The sequence below is a fragment of the Propithecus coquereli genome, unplaced genomic scaffold (assembly GCF_000956105.1).
Source record: "Propithecus coquereli isolate 6110/MARCELLA unplaced genomic scaffold, Pcoq_1.0 Scaffold1, whole genome shotgun sequence".
Taxonomy (NCBI): domain Eukaryota; kingdom Metazoa; phylum Chordata; class Mammalia; order Primates; family Indriidae; genus Propithecus; species Propithecus coquereli.
Genome location: NW_012133857.1, coordinates 18,011,821 through 18,030,263, shown reverse-complemented (window position 1 = coordinate 18,030,263; position 18,443 = coordinate 18,011,821). Strand labels below are relative to the sequence as shown.

Below are 18,443 nucleotides of genomic sequence, written 5' to 3'. Positions count from 1 at the left end.
AAGCATTTGACAGTGGAATTATGATACCATGGTAAACACTAGGAATGTATTAAATCTGTAGATAAAAATATTAAAACCTGAGAATATTGTTATTCAACATCCCTTCTTTCCTTTTTAAAAATAATTTTCTTCTCTGGTCTCTAAAGATTGGTAATTTGAGCATATTTATCATATAGCTAATATTATAATAATAAATTAATGAACCACACTAATAATAATGGTAATAATAACTACAGCTTAGATTTAAAATAGTAACAACTGCTTATTACATACTCAGTCTAAATGTGCTAAATGGCTTACATACTTTATCTCCTATAATACCCTGTAAGAGTAGTAGTAGTCTCATCTGACAGATGAAGAAACTGAGATTCATAGTTAATTAACTTTCCCCAAATCGCACAGATAATAGTGGTGCAGAATCAGATTTGAACCCAGATCTGTGGAATCACACTCACTGATTCAACAAATATTGATTGCATGTTTGGTGCATTTAAAAAACTGATAACTTTTCAAATTTATTTAGAAACAGCCGTTTTCTTTACTGCCAATGGATTATGGTCACATCTTTCAAAGAACCAGAGGAAAAGAAAGGCTATCTTGTGTTTCCTCCAGATAGTCATTTTCCCTTCATGGATTTATGTTTATCCCGGGTGAAATTCCCATCAACCATTTAGACTGATGGTTTTACACTGGCTTGATGAATTTGGCTTAATCGATGGAAGCAGTACCTGGTGCATAGTATGTCTATACCAGATATTGTTCGAGATGAATCAAATTGCATCATTGCTGTTTGGGATTTAGGGGTCAAATCTTTGTGGGTAGGATTACTGCTGATGGTAATGCTTGCCATTCATTCAGGGTTTTGCACTTTACCAGATGCTTTCTTGTAAGACATCTTATGTGAACCTCTCAGTGACCATGGGGGAAGGTAACATTTTTGTTTTGCAAGCCCCACAGCTAAGGTGCATAAAGTCAAGTGACTTGACCAAGACACACATCTAAAATCAGTTGACTGTCTTTCTATTATGTCCCTGCTTTCTGTTTTCCATTCCTTTTAGTACTAGTGGGGGAAGTAGGTTGAAGGTTCAGATTTTTCTCCCCTTTCCCATTGGGACTGAGAAATCATGGCCCTCCCATGGGCCCATGTGATTTGCTCTGCCTACTGAGTCATGAAATGCTACTATAACTCACTTGGGAGTTCCGGCACTGTGCATTGTGCATCTCTCTCTTCCCTGTGGATTTGGTTAGAAACTTTTGGATCTGGCTCCAGTCCTCTGGCATCCCAGATAATGAAAGAAATATGCGATAATATGAAATAAACATCCAGGCACCAGTCGTAGAGCTGCCCCGGGCTGCTCTCTCTGACAGCATCATGACTGAGCAGTGATCCTCTCATCGGAATTCAGCCAAGTCCTCACTGGGTACAAAGTGAATGCATTGTCTGTTTTTTCTGTGTCAAGGATATCGCAACTCAGAACAACAGCTAGATGTTATGTATTTTATTTTGAGACTTATAAAATTATAGACTGCCTGTGTTCAAATCTCTACTTGGCCCTCTACTGGCCACATAAACTCGGGCAAATTAAGTTACTCCTTTCTGCCTATCTTTCCTTATCTGTCAAATGGGAACACAATTGTACTGACCTCATTAGATTGTTGTGCAGATTGCATTAGTTCATACACACAAAGGACTTAGGATAGTGTAGTGTACGGCACAGAGAAAGTGCTGGGGTGTGTTAGCTGTGTGTTCCCTATTGTGGGATCTATGGCATATCGTCAGGGTATTCAACAGTCTTTGCAAAACTGTTCAGTTATCTTGCAACAGGCCAGTAGCATGCTGGTAAACCAGGTCAATGGGGGGAAAAAAGCCTTGATTGGTAGTGATTGCCAATTTCTGTGTTGTAAATACTCCTCCCATGGCCAAGGTACAGGCTGACCATTGGAGGTAGAAGAAGATGCACATGATTGGCTATCACTAGCCAGCTCCAGCACAGCAGAGAAATAGACCCTTTACACTGCGAGATCATTAGAGTAATTGCTAATTAGGATGGTCCTCAGCTCACAGCTATCCCCTTTTCTTTTGGTGTTACCCCATTATTTAGGGTATGTTTCCAGTGATGGGGACCCCAGGCCAGAGCTACTGATCTAGATTGGGCCAATTGATTTTCTTTCCAGAAGGTCAAACATCATTCTTTTTCCATTAAGCCCAGAGGTTGTAACAGAGTTACTATATAAATGGTACGCCTTCCCAAGAAAGGTTTAGGATTTCCTACTACCGAGGGTCTTGGAGTGACTTTCTCACTGACCTTCCTAAAGCTCACTTTTAGCTCTTTTCTTTTCCTTGATCTATCAGAGTATCCCTGTAATATTTCCTCTCTTTGCTAAGTTAACCAGAATTGTTTCTTTAGCTTGCAATCCAAAGAAACCTAACCAAACCATGTGTTTAGTCACACTATGCATCCTTTGTTAGAATTCGTTCTCCGGGAATTGCTTGACATCCACCTCCTATCACTTGTACCTGTACCTTCAGAGATGGGCATGAGGCCATCGTTTGACAGCTCTGACTTGGACAGAGTTCCTCCTGTTACTGAACTGGCATCAACTGTACCCATCTGTGACTTTCATCCTTACATCCTAGTTCCAATCTTAGGGTCCTCCTAGTGCAAGCCTCATCTTATTTACTCCAGCAGACAGTTGAAGGGATAACTACCATGTTCCCAAGTCTTCTCTGAGGCTGATTATCTCCACATTCATAAGTTCCATCCATATACATGTTGCATGAAAAATCCAACAAAAGGAACAGTGGACAGAGAGGCAGAATATGTCATATTTCACACTGGACTCTTCTTAGTACCTATAGATGTGGTTTTTCTAAGGATCGACATTGAGCAGCTCGGCTTTTCTTTCCTTCTTTCGTTGCGGAGGGCCCCCAGAAGGACCTGAAGCTCATGCCTGATGGGGCCTATTCGTGAAATAAAGAAATTGTTCTCCACATGTCCTAAAGATGCCGTACCTGAAAGAGACATTGTCAAAGGAGTGAATGGTCACTTAATAAAAACAATTCGAGTTCAACAAACCCAAGTGCAGTTTTTAAGGCAGCCAGCTTGGAAGCCCTGGCAATGTTTAGGGAGGTGTCGGGCACTTTTCAAAGGGAAAGACAATCCCTTATCTATGCAGGGCAGAGGAGGACTAAAGGGAATGCCCCAGATGTTCCTGAACCACACCCTAATAATAATAATAATAATAATAATAATATTTAGCAATCAAATAAGGTTTTCTAGACTTTGGATGTCTTGGATCAATACTATGAAAAAATATTTTTGAAAACAATATATGCTTGCTAACTTAATTAGCTATTAAATGAAGCTATTCAAATGGAAACTACTGTTACCATCACTTGAGAAAAAGGTCATTTTAATATCAAAAATTAGGAAGGACATTACTGAATTTCAGAATAAAAGCCTGCTGTGCCATGCCCCGGAAAACATGTTGGCAATCTTACTCCCACAATACGAGCCTATATCCTTGTGTGTATGCGAAACATCGGTGCTAGGCAACCCTGTCTTTGAGGTGGTGCTTAGGAATCACTTCATTTGACCCCACTAACAAGGATACGCTGTTAGAGTATCCTTGGTGGTGATACTCTAACATCCCTGAAAGTTATGCAACTAGAAATAGGTATAAATAAATAAAAGAGAAATAATTTTAAATGACTGGATCCTCTCAGCTTTTTCTCAGACAACCCAACTGGAAGCCCCTGTTTTCCTTCCAATGCCTCCCTCCCTTCACACTCAGCTATATCCGTTGCCCTCTGTGAAGCCTGTCCCCATCAACCTAGACCAAAGGGACATTTCTTTCTTCCTACAACCAAGCATTTTAGCAAAATGGCCAAGAGTTCAAGATCTGGAGCCACAGGCTTGGATTCAAATTCCAGTTCAACCTTAATCAACTATTACTTTTCTTTTGTAATTTAAGTATTCACATGTTGATGCTTTCTTTATGAGAATAGTTTGCAGACCTTATCCCTGGCTTGTCCCTCATAATACCTAGCACAGTGTTCTGTCCATAGTAAATTCCTGTGGATATGGTGGAGATTAAGACACGGTTGACAACATTAGACTGCTCTTTTATGCTACCAGCTACAGGTTGCAGTCATCCTTAAGGGAGCTTTTTATTGGGCCTCTCCTAAGGGGACTTAAAAGTCCCCTTAAGGGTCTGCCTCCCTATTCTTCTTTGACTCCTGCCTTATGTCCTGTGACTTGAAGTTCAAATCTAAACGGGGGTGCTCAGTTGTTGCTCAGTGGAGCTGGGCAGCCTCAAGGCTGTCCAGAGAGATAGATGATCTGAGCTCAAAGCAATCAGTCAACAGATCAGTATCACAGGGAGTGGTAATCAGTGTCAGGTTGGAGTCTGGTCACCAGGATGTTTTCTCACTAAGTGGTTTTCCAGGTCTGGGGATCCTTATTATGGGACTGAGTTCTGTCACCTTTCAGGGCTTCTAGGCCCCCTCACCCTACTTCCAATTCGTGTAACAGGCTCTCTTGCCCATGGGGTTAATTGCGTCTGGTGGTCAGTCTTGGGTGCATATGGAATAACAGCTGGATATTGTGGAGAGGGAATTGCCTCAACCTTTTAAATCTTTGAAGGTATAAAGTGATAATTAAAATTATCTATGGGCATGTATTATAAACAAAGAAACCAACAAAGCTGCTTTTGTTTTGGAAGAAAACTATTAGATTGAACCATATGAAGTTACTGATATGCAATTGTTTCTGACCCATAAAAAAGTGGACTTCATATCATTTAGCCTACAGCTATGAATATTATGAATGTGAAGTTTTGTATTTCTCTTTGTTTGTCTTAAGCTTCTGATTGCAACTAGATTGCACTGGACATTCAGAATGAAGAAGATTGGGTAGGAGGGAGCTTTTGAATCCATTATCCCAGAATTCAATACATGTGGGTGGAATGCCATATGGATTCTCATGCCTAGCCTTTGGGTTGGTAAACAGGATTCACGGATATCTTCTTTGCATGGTATTGCTGATGATCTGGGGTCTGCTCCTGAGAGTAACAGAAGGGGGTGTCTTTGTGTTTAGTGGCATCACTGCAGCGTCCACCTGTCTGTCTCATGACTGTGTGGAGAGTTTCTGGGGTCTGCTGTTATAAGTTTCCCAGAAGCAGGGAGAGCATCTGTCTTGTTTGTCCATGCATCCCTGGTACCTGGTACACAGTGGGCACTCAGTAAATATGTGCTGAATGAGTTGAGGGAATCGAAGAACTAGCTCTGACCATCTGGCCGGTTTATGCTTGCTGTGTGGCATGTAAACAGTCACACCAGAGGAACACGTTTGGTTTGGTTGCTTCGAGTTCATAATTTTACATCAGAAATGTTCCGGTTTCCAGGTATTGCTCCTCCCAGGGTGGAAATTTCGCTTCCATGAGCCATAAGGCCACCCATACTGTAAATCTGAGACTGCTTTCTATACCATTGTGTCTTGGGCTGGTTCCCTCACGATTCTTTCCAGATGTGGAGCACTTTCAGGTAGTTTACCAGACTCATTCTGCATCCGCTGTCTGGTTTTGAGTTCCCTCACCCTCTGAGAAGGAGCACCCTGGTAGTGTCCCACATGTTGTATTCATGAATCCAGAAATTTCAAGTAACTAACAAGTATAACATTGTTATTTCTGGATTCACTGAGTTTTGCAGCTCTTTGTTCTGCTTGTCTTTTGAACCAGTTGCTTAGCAATGCAATACTTTAGGTGTATGTATATAGATGCACACTTCTGTACTTCTGTAATTTGGGCTCAGAAGTTAATGTATGGTCATTGAATATGCTTTTGTACCTCCTTTTAGTTAAAGGCTATGATAATGTTGGTGAAACCTCACAAGAAAATGGCCATGTGTATTTGCTTTCTCTCCTGTTGACACATTCAACAAGCAGTTAGTGAGTACGTGTTAAACAAGCTCAGTGTGTTTTCCTGGTGGTGTTTTAGCAATTTCATTATGATTAGAATTATGATAAATTTGGTCTCACTTCTTTCCCTCACAATGTAGAAGTGTGTATGTCTAATCTCAGTCATTTGGACTTTACATTATTTGCAGAGAAGCATTTTCTCCCAGTTTTCAAGTATGAAGCTCTCTTTGGCTAGACTATTTTATTCTGGATGTTCTCTTAGCGAATTTATGGCAAGTACAGAAATGCTGAGACTTTTGTTCATTTGGAAGCAACTCTGTCCATGAAGTGAACTCTTAAAAAAAAAAAAAAGGCACCTAAAATATGCCCATCACCTCTTAACCATCTTCTCTGTAGGCCCAATCCCATCTTGAGTAATAATTTGATAATTTGATCAGTGATCATTTGGAAGTAGGCTTTTATCAAAGAATGAAAACTGTCAGCAGAAAAAGGATTCGGATGTGAAATGTCCTGGCTTTCTCTGCATCACAGATCTCTCCTGTGGCTCCAGTTCTTGTTGTTGTTGATAAGCACTCTTTCTAGTAACTTTTTAGAATGTAGATTATAGAGATGTAACCACTTTGGAAAAAAGTGGAAAAGGGCAGTATTTATTGCAATGGCCACGAGATGGCAGACCTAAAATCCAGACTTCTCAAAATAGCAGAGACACTTAACATGAGGAATTGCATCTTTAAGGACGTTTTAAAAGCCGTCAGCTTCCTGTCCCCCAGCCAAAAAAAAAAAAAAAAAAAAAACAATTAACTCCTTTAAGTTTTCCTGAGTTGTTGTCCAGTTCTGTAGCAGGCAAGAGAGAACAGCTCTGATTAACGTTGGATCGACAGCTTTGTTAAGAAGATGGGAATCTCTAGCCCTCCTCCCTAGAAGGTATCAGGCCTCCCTGACCCTCCCAGAAACCTGCCCTTTGCCTGGCCACCGCCATCGCCCACAGCACGCACAGACACGCCACTCTGTGTTTCCTTCCCCAGTGCAGAAGCACAACTTCCCTTTTTCCTTCTCGTGAGTAGGAAACTCTCTCAAAGGAGCTGCCTCTAACAAACTCAATTTTGTGTATTTCTCTCTACAAAGATCCACTCCACAGAACCTTAATTTAATTTTCTTTGAATGTTGCACTAACAAAATTCTGGAATGTGCCCCCTTCTGCACATATCCCTCTCATGGCAATGACATGACAATCTGTTTTGGTTTTCATTACAATTCAGCCTGTGGGAATATTCTATTCCATGTAAACATAAACAAAGGAAAGTTTAACACAAAATATTCAAATTAAGAAGGGAAATATCTAGTTCAAGATGTAGGAGGGCAATTTGCTTCTCTGTGCAAAGACCGACTAATAAATCTTAGTAGTCTTAAATATATAGTAGAAGGAAAATTAAAATATATTGTCTTTTACTTGAAACGTACATACATAACACACATGCATACACACGCATACACCTCACTTACCAATAAGAAAAAAAAATAATTGATCAGATACCCTGGGGGATAAACTTGGAAGTCAGTGACCTATTTTCTGGCAGTTGCTCATTTCCAATCCAAAAGTTAACGTGACGAGACAGTCTCTTGACAGTAATTGATCACCCATGGAAATGGGCTTAGTTTAGGTGGACACTAGGCAAAGCTCTGTCCCACCGTGAAGTCCAGATGTATTTGGTTTTCTCATTATCAATCATCAGTAGCCTTCCAGGGATTCTGGTTGGGTATATTTCACACAGAAAGCTACCTTGGCAGAGTTGAATGGTCAACAGAGAAGCCTTCTCATTGCTGAACAGGAATAACAAGAATGACCAACATTAAACACTAACACCCGGTATTGGGTCATGGAAATGCCTTCATTTCACTCAAACTTCCTGCCTTCCAAATTTACCAATTTTTTGAAGTTTTTCTTTCAGTAGAAGAATTTTCTGTTTTGAAGTTGTTTGACATTGGTTAGATTTTGCACTTGACCTTGACTTTTAAAAGGTCACCTTTCAGAACATGTTTCCATTTCTCAATTTCTCATACTGTGTGAAATCATGCCTTGTCTACTTCTGTGTGGCTTTCCCTATCGATTTAGATGGAATGATACTGACCAGTTATTGACCAAGTTGAGCCTGGCTCACCTGGGATGCAACTCTTCCATGGGTCAACAGACTCTTCTCCACTCTCAAGATCTGTTTTCTCCTTTAAGTTTGTTTGCGAAACAGATGTCAGCTCATGAAAGTCAAATGTGCAGCTTAACAGAAACCAATTTTAGAGGCTTCTCTGAAAGTCTGTCTTGAAAGTAAGAGATCCATTTGTATGTTTAGATGTATTTAATACAAAGGGAAACTTGGTAGAAAATAATGCACAACTTTGAAATCTTGAGATTTGGTATTGTCCATGTTCTATAATAATAAATAAGAAATTGCTAGCATTTATTGTGTGGTCATGTCAGGCACTGAACAAAATCTTTGCATGCATTCTCACATTTTATTCTTATAATGAGCCAAGAGAGAGTTACTGTTATCCTTCTTAGATCATTTATGAGAAAATCTAAGTTTCAGAGACAGTAAGTAACTTGCCCAGGGTCACAGAAATAAAAGGTATTGCTGAGACTCAAACCCAGGTATATTTGATTCCAAAGTTTAGGCACTAAATAAAGGTAAGTACCCTCTCCTCTTAAAGACTTGAGTGAGATTTTATTTTTGTGGGTAAGTTTTTAGAAAATCATAATAGGTTAAGGTGCTCAAAAAATATTTTTCTTTTCCTTTTTTTTTTTTTGTTTTTTTTTTTTTGGTGGATCAGGCGCACGGTAATCAGTAATGCCTCCCACATGTCCACGGCCAAGACCTGGGCATTCTATCCTTCATTGCCTTTTTATCAATCCTCCAAAGGGTTGGGACCTGAGAGAGCAATTTAGGATGGGGACAGTAGCTTTTCCTGGCACATGTCCTCCTCTGGCCTTGGACCTTTTCCATGGGGGAAAATCAGTTGGCTTCAGACTCACCAACACCCCTTTGTAGTAGGATGCCATGTGGTGCTGGCATTTGTCCTATTAGTGTCCTGAAGCACGAGATGTTGGCACTTAGAGCTTCCTGGCCCGGTTGTACTTGGGGGAACCCGCGGATGGGCCAGCTGCCTCCCTGGGTCGTGCACTGCACCAGGAGTGGGGTGGAAGCTGGTGCGTACAGCAAAGAGCTTCCACGAGACTCTGTGGCCCCTGTGTTAGGAAATTCCAGTCGTGTGCTATTAGGTTTCAAAGACAAAAATTCTCTGTAATTGGAGTAAACTATTTTTTGAGGTCAGTTTTAGGTAGGCGACAGAGAGTAAACCGCATTAAGGAGTCTGGGCTGCTAAAGCCTGGCCTTTATGAATCTGATCTGTTCTTTGTCCTCGCTGAAACTCATGCTTGTTCAAATATATCTCACCCTGTGGGCCCCACCTCATGCGAGCTGTTCCGCTTTCTGCGTGGGCCCTTCTGCATATACTATACCTCATTCTGCTGGTAGGTACAGTTGATATTAATTGATATCAAAGAGCTTTTCTTACCCAAAATGCCATTTGAAAATACAGCTTTTAAAATTTAGGCAAACGAGCATCTATCTCCAGGGGTGATCACAGCAAACCTCCACCCAGCCCTCACTCCAGGGGTGAGAGAGAGGCTGTTTTGAACAGGATCTTTCGTCACCGTCTGTCTTAAGTCACCTCCTACTGAACTTATGGTTGAAGATTCAGGGTCATGAGGGAAAGAAAACAGTAATTAACTGGGAAAAGTTGATTGAGCAGATTTTTTTTTCCCACAGTATGATTAGAACATGACTGCCTACATTGAGCACCATACATAATATAGGTTCTCTCTTATATGTCATTATCCAAACATTTCTTAATGGAATGCATTTTTTAAGCATCTGCTTTTGTCATTGTGTTTCTAAAGATGGGTCAGCTAACTAAAACAAGAACCCACAAGAAAAAAAAATGTGTTAATGCTTCTTCCCCAATCCAATTTATAACAATTCCTAATTGGCCTGCCTCGTTTGCAACTCCTGAAATTAATTTTAGATCCTCTCTTAAAGCTCAAATCATCATTAATAGAACGACAGCAACAGGGAGTGAAATAGAAATGTTTACAAAGCTCCCTTTTAAATGGACTGTGATAAGTGACGTAGCAATGTATTACCATCAGAGGTTCCTGGAGCTCTCTTTGGGAGGGTTAGCCACAGGCGACACTCAAAAGAAGGCATTTATCTTGGCAGGAGATGCCCTTCAGTCCTCTTTTGTTTTAGTCCATGGAGGGTTTTTTTTCAGAGTGGCTAAAACCATTTTTTTGGTGTTTTATTAGCTGTATCTTGACTACCTCCTACAAACTGAATGACAGTTTAGGGTTATTAAATGTGTTCTTGCACATATTTTTATCCATTGTTAACCCTGACTAAATGCATGAGAGGGCACATAATTCCCCACTTTTTTCCTCCATTGTTGCCCATATTTGTTAAGGAAATTTTTCCCCTTGACGTTTGTTTAGGCTGCACTTTGATAAAATGCTGTCTATGGTTCACTTTCTTAGCTTGGCATTCAACAGACTCTTATAGATTTATTTCTCTTCACATTATCTTATCTTCCTTTCTTGCATATTTGGGCTTCCTTTTCATATTTTAAACTGCATTTTGGGGCATAGACAGATCACCTTAGTAATTATATACTGGAGAATGGCTATGTTCTAAAGATAGTTTTGCAAGCCTTTGGTATATACTTAACCCCACTAACTAGCTAAAGATGAGTATGTATGTACAGTTCATGTTGTCAGTGAATAAGCAGAAAGGATAGATTAAGTGCTGCAGCGAAGGCTTATGGGCACTTTCTTCAGTTTGATGGGACAGTAACAATTTATGAAGCAGTGTAAATCTGGCATCGAATCTAGAAGGTGATACGTTTATTGGGGAAGATAACAAGGATTTTTCTTAGTTTTTCTAATTTATATTTAAGCGTCTTGTCACTGGTATACTCTTTACACTCGAGCCTTTTTAAAAAAATGGTGTATTGGAACTGCAGAAATATTTCAGTTTTTCCAGTTTTTTGAATGGTTGAAACAAAATTCTTCATAAGAAAAAGAAGCAGGAATATTTAATTTAAGGTTCCTAATTTATTCCAATGTTGGCCATTTTTTCAAAACAGGCCTCTGGGTGTTTTCAGTGAAGTATTTCTCATTAGGTGCTTTATGTCACTGTGTCGGCAGATTGGCTCGTGGGAATTGTATAAGTGTAGCATCTGAGGTAGGGCTGGCAAATGAAGTTCATCTTTGTAAAATTATGTTCAGTGTCCCCCACCCTCAAAAGCAGGGATAACGAAAACCCATAACGGCATAGAATTAGCTCACAGTGATTTAAGCGACAGGTTGTGTATCCCTTATCTGAAATGTTTAGAACCAGAAATGTTTTAGATTTTGGATTCTTTCAGATTTTGGAATATCTGCATCATACTTAGTAGTTGAACATCCCAAATCTGAAAATCCAATCTCATGCTCAAAATGTTTTGGGCTTAGGAGCATTTTAGATTTTGGATTTTTGAATTGGGGATTCTCAACCTGTATTAGCTAAAGTGTATCAACCTAATAGTTATTTTAACTCATTTTATAAAGCTTCTTGCTTAAAAAAACCAATTCAGTGGCTCTGTCAGCCTAGAATGAAGAGTTTACTTTGCCTGACATCTCTGTACAAATAAGTAATGGCCAAATACAGCCTTAGCATATTCGGAACACCCTTCCAAATATCCTGAAGTGTGAAATGTTCATATTTTTCTAGTTTTATATACCTTTTTTTTTTTATCTTCTATTAATTGCTCTTTGATTCAAATAGACTAGAATTATGGAACGTAGATCTCAATCAGGGTGTTTTAGGAGAAATCATCATTAGTTTATGGCCAATATTTACATGAGGGTTTCAAAATATATATAATCTTATTTATACTAATCTTATTTACACTAATCTTATTTAGAGTTCTATGATTGTATAATGCCAGGATCTATAGAACAGATTCGTTAGCCAAAAGGAAAAGAAAACAAAAAATACAGTAAGGAAAAGATGATGAAGAACAAAACAGATTATTTCACATGAATATTTAGGTTGGTAAGTGGCTTTAATAAAAATGATTTTAAATGTCTTTTGAAGTTTAATAATTAAGGATAATTTTATTTGGAACTGTATTTGGTAATAATATCTGTAGAGAATTAGAATTGGTATATGTTTTTCTCTGACAGTAAAGTGAGAATTAGAAATTAGTTTAGGTATTCTAACAGGAGAAGTAAATAAGTGTTAAAGCTTAAAAGCCTAAATTGTAGAATCATAGGGAAAAAGCAATTTAGAATCATCAATTTTGGGGTCAATGATGACTTTTAATTGCTAAAAAAAGAATATAAAGTATTATCACTGATCTGTACACTTAAAAATGGTAAAGATAGTAAATTATACATTTTACCTCAATAAAAAATTTTTAAAAAATAAAGCTATATAATATCAAAGTTTGAGGAAAATGGGTTAAAGTAGACACAGTCACGGGAACAGGTTAGTGGCTTCAGTTTCATGGATGCAGGCAGATGACAAGAGAATTCTGGAACAGAGACAAAGGACTTTATTGCTCATAGTACAGAGAGCATCATTAGTATATTTGTGTCAATTCCCCTTGCTCCAAGTCCCATGGAGGCCAGGCAGATGGACCAGATGAACATGAACATGCAGCTGGTTGCATTACAGGAGAACAGCCCTGAGTTTGGGGAACCTGAATATTTTATAATGGGCAGTAACAGTAATGTGCTTGCCCTTTTCTGTGGAAGGAGACACTATTATATAGGGAAGTGAGCATGTGTACCCTTTGATCCAAAGGGAGACACTACTTCTATCCTTCAAGGCTATTCATTATACAAACATCCTTGAAAGATTTTCAAAAAAGAAGACAGACAGTGCCTTTGTAAAAGTATGGAAACATGAGAGATTCATAGAGAATTGTTTCTCAACAGACACAAATGTTTTCACATGCTATTAAGTTTTTTTTTTTATCAGCATTTTAAATGGATATAGCTGTAAAGGGTCAATCCTAGTGATGTAGCACAATTTATCTTCAATCCCAGATTTCCTAATATTGGTCTTCTAGGTTGTTTCAATTAAAAAAGCTTCACTTAGACATTTCAGTTTGGGGTAGAGGAGGTAAAATAATGCAGTCATTTTGTGTGTTGCAGCTGAGTTTGGAGTAGATAGCAAAGGGGCTCTGCCTAATTTAAAGTCCATACAGCCTCTTCAGCTTGGTCTTCTGTATAAATATGCACTGGCTATGAGCAGCAAGCATGTCTATTGTCTCAAGATGTTATCCAGAAGGAGACAGGCTCTGTGAAGCTGGATATTAATGCTGCTGCTGGTAGTCTAGCCTGCACTGGTTTTCTTCTGGAAAGTGGCGATCTTTCTTGACATGTTCGGCAGCTCACATGTCTGTGTGAGCCTCAGACAGAAGCTCCTACTGCCTGACATTAGGGCAGCCCATATAAATCCCTACAGTGAAAAGGGGAATAATCTGAGATCCAAATAATGGCACCTTGTCCAAATATCTCAAGGGAGCCTGGGAATTAAAGAAAGATAAACCATGATCATGACTCGGTTTTAGTCCTGGGACTGGTATGTAAGAAAAGTACCCAATGTGGAAGCTTCTCTGGGGCTGTAGAGTCTTCCAAAGTATCTATTTAATAGAATGTTTCGGAAGCGACACAAATGGTGAGGACAAGACTTTCTCTGTGAGGAGGACTCAGTGAAACTCACCTGGAAGAACCATTTCCTAGTCAAGAATCATCCCAGGAAATTCCAGGTTAAAATTTGTGACAGAGGTGGCCACAACGTTAGACTGCAAAGACAGGAGGAGGCCACTTGAAAATTTTTCTGAGTAAACAACCATCATAGATTAAGCAGGAGGCAAAGCATTCTAATGTTTTAGAAAATGCAAGAAAGAGGTTTCAAAGGCTGGTGTAAAGTAAACCTATCTATTCCTTGAATTAAATAGTTTTGAGCACCCACTATGCTCAGATCTTCTAGAAGCTTGAAAATTGGTGGTGCACAGGATAGACGAGGTCCCAATTTCATGAAGAGTCAAGACTAGAAAACAAATAATAAATATCTAAGATTATTTCAAATGGTGAGAAGGGCTGTGAGCCAAGCGAAACCATATAATGTGATGGACCACAGACTTGTATGCAAGGCAGAAGGAAGGGAGGCACTGCCAGAGGGAGCGGCTGGAGAGGGCCTCTCTGGGGAGGGTGCCTTTGGGCTGAGACATGGAGGATGAGCTGTGGGAGGCAAAGGCATGGGAAGGCAAAGCTTGTGAGGTGAGAACAAGGGTAACATTTTCAAGGACTAGGAAAGAGACCCTGGAATGCAACGTGCTGGAGCCTAGTGATTAAGGAAGGAGAAGGGGAACAGATGACTACAGAGAAGTGATCAGGGCCAGTTGCTGTAATGTGTCACAGGCACCAATAAAGGGTCTAGATTTCAAGTCTGTTGGATGATACAATGGATATGGATTTTTCACACAGCAGAATGGTGGAATCTGGGTTTATAAGGTTTTTAGAGATGGCTTTGCTCTTTTTACCAGGGAAACCAATGAGTAAGCTTTTGCAGTGATCTCCATGAGTGATGCAGATAATTGAGAGAAGTTTGGATAGCGTGAATTTAGATAAGGGTGTACTTTCCAGGAAAACCTACCGAGGTTGTCGATGGGTTGGCTCTGAGTGGAGAAGGAAGGACAGGACCCAAGAATGACTTCTAGGTTTAGGGGCTGGGGTACTTAGTGGAGGTGCTATAATTACTGAGATAAGGAAGGCTGAGGAAGGAATGGTTTTTGGTGGAATGGCAAGGGAGCATCTCTAAATGAAATGAACATGGAAAAGTAAATATTTCTGTCTGCCTTCAAAAGAGAAGCTTGCATGAAAAAAAAAGAAAAATACTTGGTAGTGAAATTGCTGCCCAGTTTGGTTAGGTTGTCTTGGAGTACCTAGAACCTTACTTGATGCTATGGTTTGAATGTGTCCCCCAAAAACTCATGTGTTGGAAACTTAATTGCCAGTGTAACAGTATTAAAAGGTGGGGACTTTTAGAGGGGATTGGGTCATGAGAGTGGAGTCCACATGGATGGATTAATGCCCTTTTCTCAGAAGTGGGTTAGTTCTTGAGAAAGCAGGTTATTACAAAAGTGAGCTCTTCTCACTCTTGCTGCCTCCTTCGTACTCATTCCCTTGCCCTTCCACTTTTCCACACTCTTATGACTCAATACAAAAGCCCTCACCAGAAGTTGCCACCGTGTCCTTGGTTCGCAGTCTCCAGAACTGCAAGCCAAGTAAACTACTTTTCTTTATAAATTACTCAGGTTCAAGTATTCTGTTACAGCAACAGAAAACAGACTAAGACACTTGGAAAATGTATGGGTGGATGGATGGATGAAGGTGTCTTACTTAATATACAACTGTATCTGTGAAGCCATTGAAAGATGCCTCTTTCAGAGAACACAGCATGCAGGTCTCAGGGATTCTGACCCAAACTACTTTGTCCATTCTGAGAGCCAACAAGGTAGTTTGTCTTAAGCATTATCCATGATTCCTTCCGATTGAAACAATATTCTGTGACTCATTTCAACTATAAATGCCAATTTTTTTTGCACTTTATAAAAATGATCACAATAATCTTTATTTTACCAGACAGGAAGCACTACTTGCGGCCATCAGTGAAAAAGATGCAAACATTGCCTTGCTGGAATTGTCTGCCTCCAAAAAGAAAAAGACGCAGGAAGAAGTTATGGCCCTCAAGCGGGAAAAAGACCGACTAGTGCATCAGTTAAAGCAGCAGGTGGGCCTCCTGCAAGAAAGGTGTGTTTCGCTGGGTTTGGGGCCTTGGGTGCTCTCTCTGGGTGTAGCCAGTCTTCATTTTCCCATATCCATCCTGCAGGCTCAAGCAGCTGAAACCAGGTAGGAGTAAAATGGTCTGAGTTGTTGTTGGAATGGCATTTTGCTGCTTTTCTGTGTTAATGAGCATGTGGCTGGGCTTGTGTGGTTTGCAACCAGCAATGTTTTCCTTTCTTTTCTGTTAGCATCATCTCCCCAGAAATAGGTCTCAGCTCTCTCCCTTTCAGTGGACTTTGTTTGACTTCTGATTAAATTCTAGAAACTCCTAATTAAATTCTTCTTTTCTGTTGGACTTGTTACCTTCTGTCTTGCTCACTTTCTGGCCCCTGTAAATCACTCTCCCATCCAATTATTTAGGTTTCTTTCTTTCTCTGTATACTTCCAACTTTGGTTCTTCAACGATTTCCTCCAGAAGCTTTCAGACAAGGACCATCTCTCAAGTCCTAGCTCTGCAAGGCTATACTTGGAGATCTCCCAGGCATTATTGAGTCTAATTTTTTTTGTCACCTATTTGCTCCATTATCCTGTGTTTCCTTCTCTCTAGGTCACTGCATTTTTTCTAAGGAAAATAGAAGGAGGGGTATAGTTCTAACTTGCGCAGAACGTTCTTTGCTTTCTGGAGGGTTTTCTGGAAGTGGCTTAAATGGAAATAATTGTACCTGAAGCATATTGGAAAATCATCCCTGAAATCTTCTGATGTTATTTCTCCCTGTATATAACTTGGGGACTTTTGTAAGCAATGGTTAAAGATGTTCACCGAGATTCTAAGTCATTATGAAACCCACTCAGCTCAAACGTCTGTGGCCCGCAAGGTGGCAGCCACATCTTAGCTAGGGCCAGATGGGGATCTGAAGCTCTCTAACTGCCACATGGTTACCATGTAGAGTGTGTCCACATTGATTCAGCCCCTGAGACTGGCTTTTTGCCTCCTAGGGGTGATCTGTGCTAAGCAGAGTGTGCAGGGTGAGTGGAAGGAAGTTTGAAGTAATACTGTCCTCCCCTTATTGTGGGGCCAACCGTTTTCCTCCTCAGGAGGAAAAGGCATCCTTTGGCCCAGAACCAGAGTCCATTTCTCATGGGGCCACCTTGCTCAGACAGACAGAGGGAGAGAGAGAGAGAGAGAGAGAGAGAGAGAGAAAGAAAGAGAGACTACCACCCACCTGGGCACCCTCTCCTTGCAGAGGGAGGGTCCCAGTCACTGCCAGACATTGGGGTCACTCCACAGAGCAGCATGCCTCGCTAGTGCTAGACTGGGGAGTTCAGGACCACTTACATCTGACCTATTTATTTCGGGCTGCGCATCTTCTGCACTGGGTTTTCCACCCACTTGGCCACAGAAAGTCAAGATGAGCCTCCTTCTTTGCTTTTTCCTAATTCTTTCCCTGCGCCCTCCGCTCCTGCATCTAACCATTGTAGCTTTCTCCCACAGGTTTATAGACCTAAGAAACAATCCCCGAGCTCGAATATACCATGCACTTGTGATGCTGGCTACAGCCCAGATATTACGGCCACGTACCACGGGTCCAGCTACAATACATACATGATCCAAAGGTCTCAGGTCAGTCAGCTGCTAAGGAGACACCCCCCTACACACCATGGGGTACATAAGCAATATATTCTCTCTTGATCTCCACCTCTTTTGATGATTCCAGTACTCTGGGGTCATAAAGTCTGAGACCACAAATGATAGCATTATATCATCTAGCAATATAATTTCTTTTATTATAGATTTGCCAATGGTTCCAGACTTGGTGGCCACCTTACAGAGTCAGCTCTTCCGAAATGGCCTGGCGGAGCTACAGAGCCAAGGCTGCCAGAGGCCTTCCTACCAGGCACGGTGGATTATATTTCCTTTCTGTCTCTTAGATACTTTGCTCTCCACATCTCCCTCTATTTTTCCCAGGAAGAAATTTTTTAAGACTACCTTTTTTCTTTCTCAGCGTCATGAAAATACCCTCCTAGATTCCAGTAAGGATTGAGTGTAGCCCTTCAATTTGCTCCTGGGAAACTGTACAAAGCCTTCATTCTTTGCAAAAGGTTTGGTTTTGGGTATCCTGAGGCACATTTGGGAAACCCCAGCCATGCAGAGTTAGGCTCCAGCCTGGGCTAAGGCAGGATCTGAAGGGCTGTTGTGGAGAGAGAGGCGGCGAAGGAGGAGGATGGGATCCTTGGTGATTTAGGTCTGAAATCCTTCCTTACACCCTGCCCACTAAAGAGCAAGAAAAATCACATGAACTTAAGTATTCTTATTACAAACGATAATGATTCTAAAAATAATGGTTAATTTGCTTGTAAAAGTAACCCCCCTTTATCGAGTGTGCTGGGTTGTGTATCCAGCGTTCCTCAGGAATATTGTCCCACAGTCCTCACAGCAGCCCTGGGAGTGGGTGCAGAATCATCTCCCTTTTCTAGGGAGCATAACTGAGGCTCAGAGTGCACAATAACCAGCCCAAAGACACAGCTTTTGAGTGACGGGGCTCAGGCTTTAGATAGTCTGCCTGACTCCACACATACCCTGCCACGTTCAGGATTCCCGTAGGGTTGCATAGTGACAAGCGGAAGGGTATTCCCAGAAGTCG

The 18,443-nt window shown here is 40.7% G+C and overlaps 1 protein-coding gene across 2 annotated transcripts in view; it reads left to right on the top strand.

The window, feature by feature from the left end:
- ERC2 (ELKS/RAB6-interacting/CAST family member 2) overlaps nt 1–18,443 on the top strand; it is an 894,383-nt gene that overhangs the window by 664,976 nt on the left and 210,964 nt on the right. For both annotated transcript variants that reach the window (XM_012646861.1, XM_012646788.1), the window contains one exon: nt 15,661–15,808. In XM_012646861.1, coding sequence (XP_012502315.1) covers nt 15,661–15,808 — 148 coding nt within the window. The remainder of the gene's footprint in view (nt 1–15,660; nt 15,809–18,443) is intronic.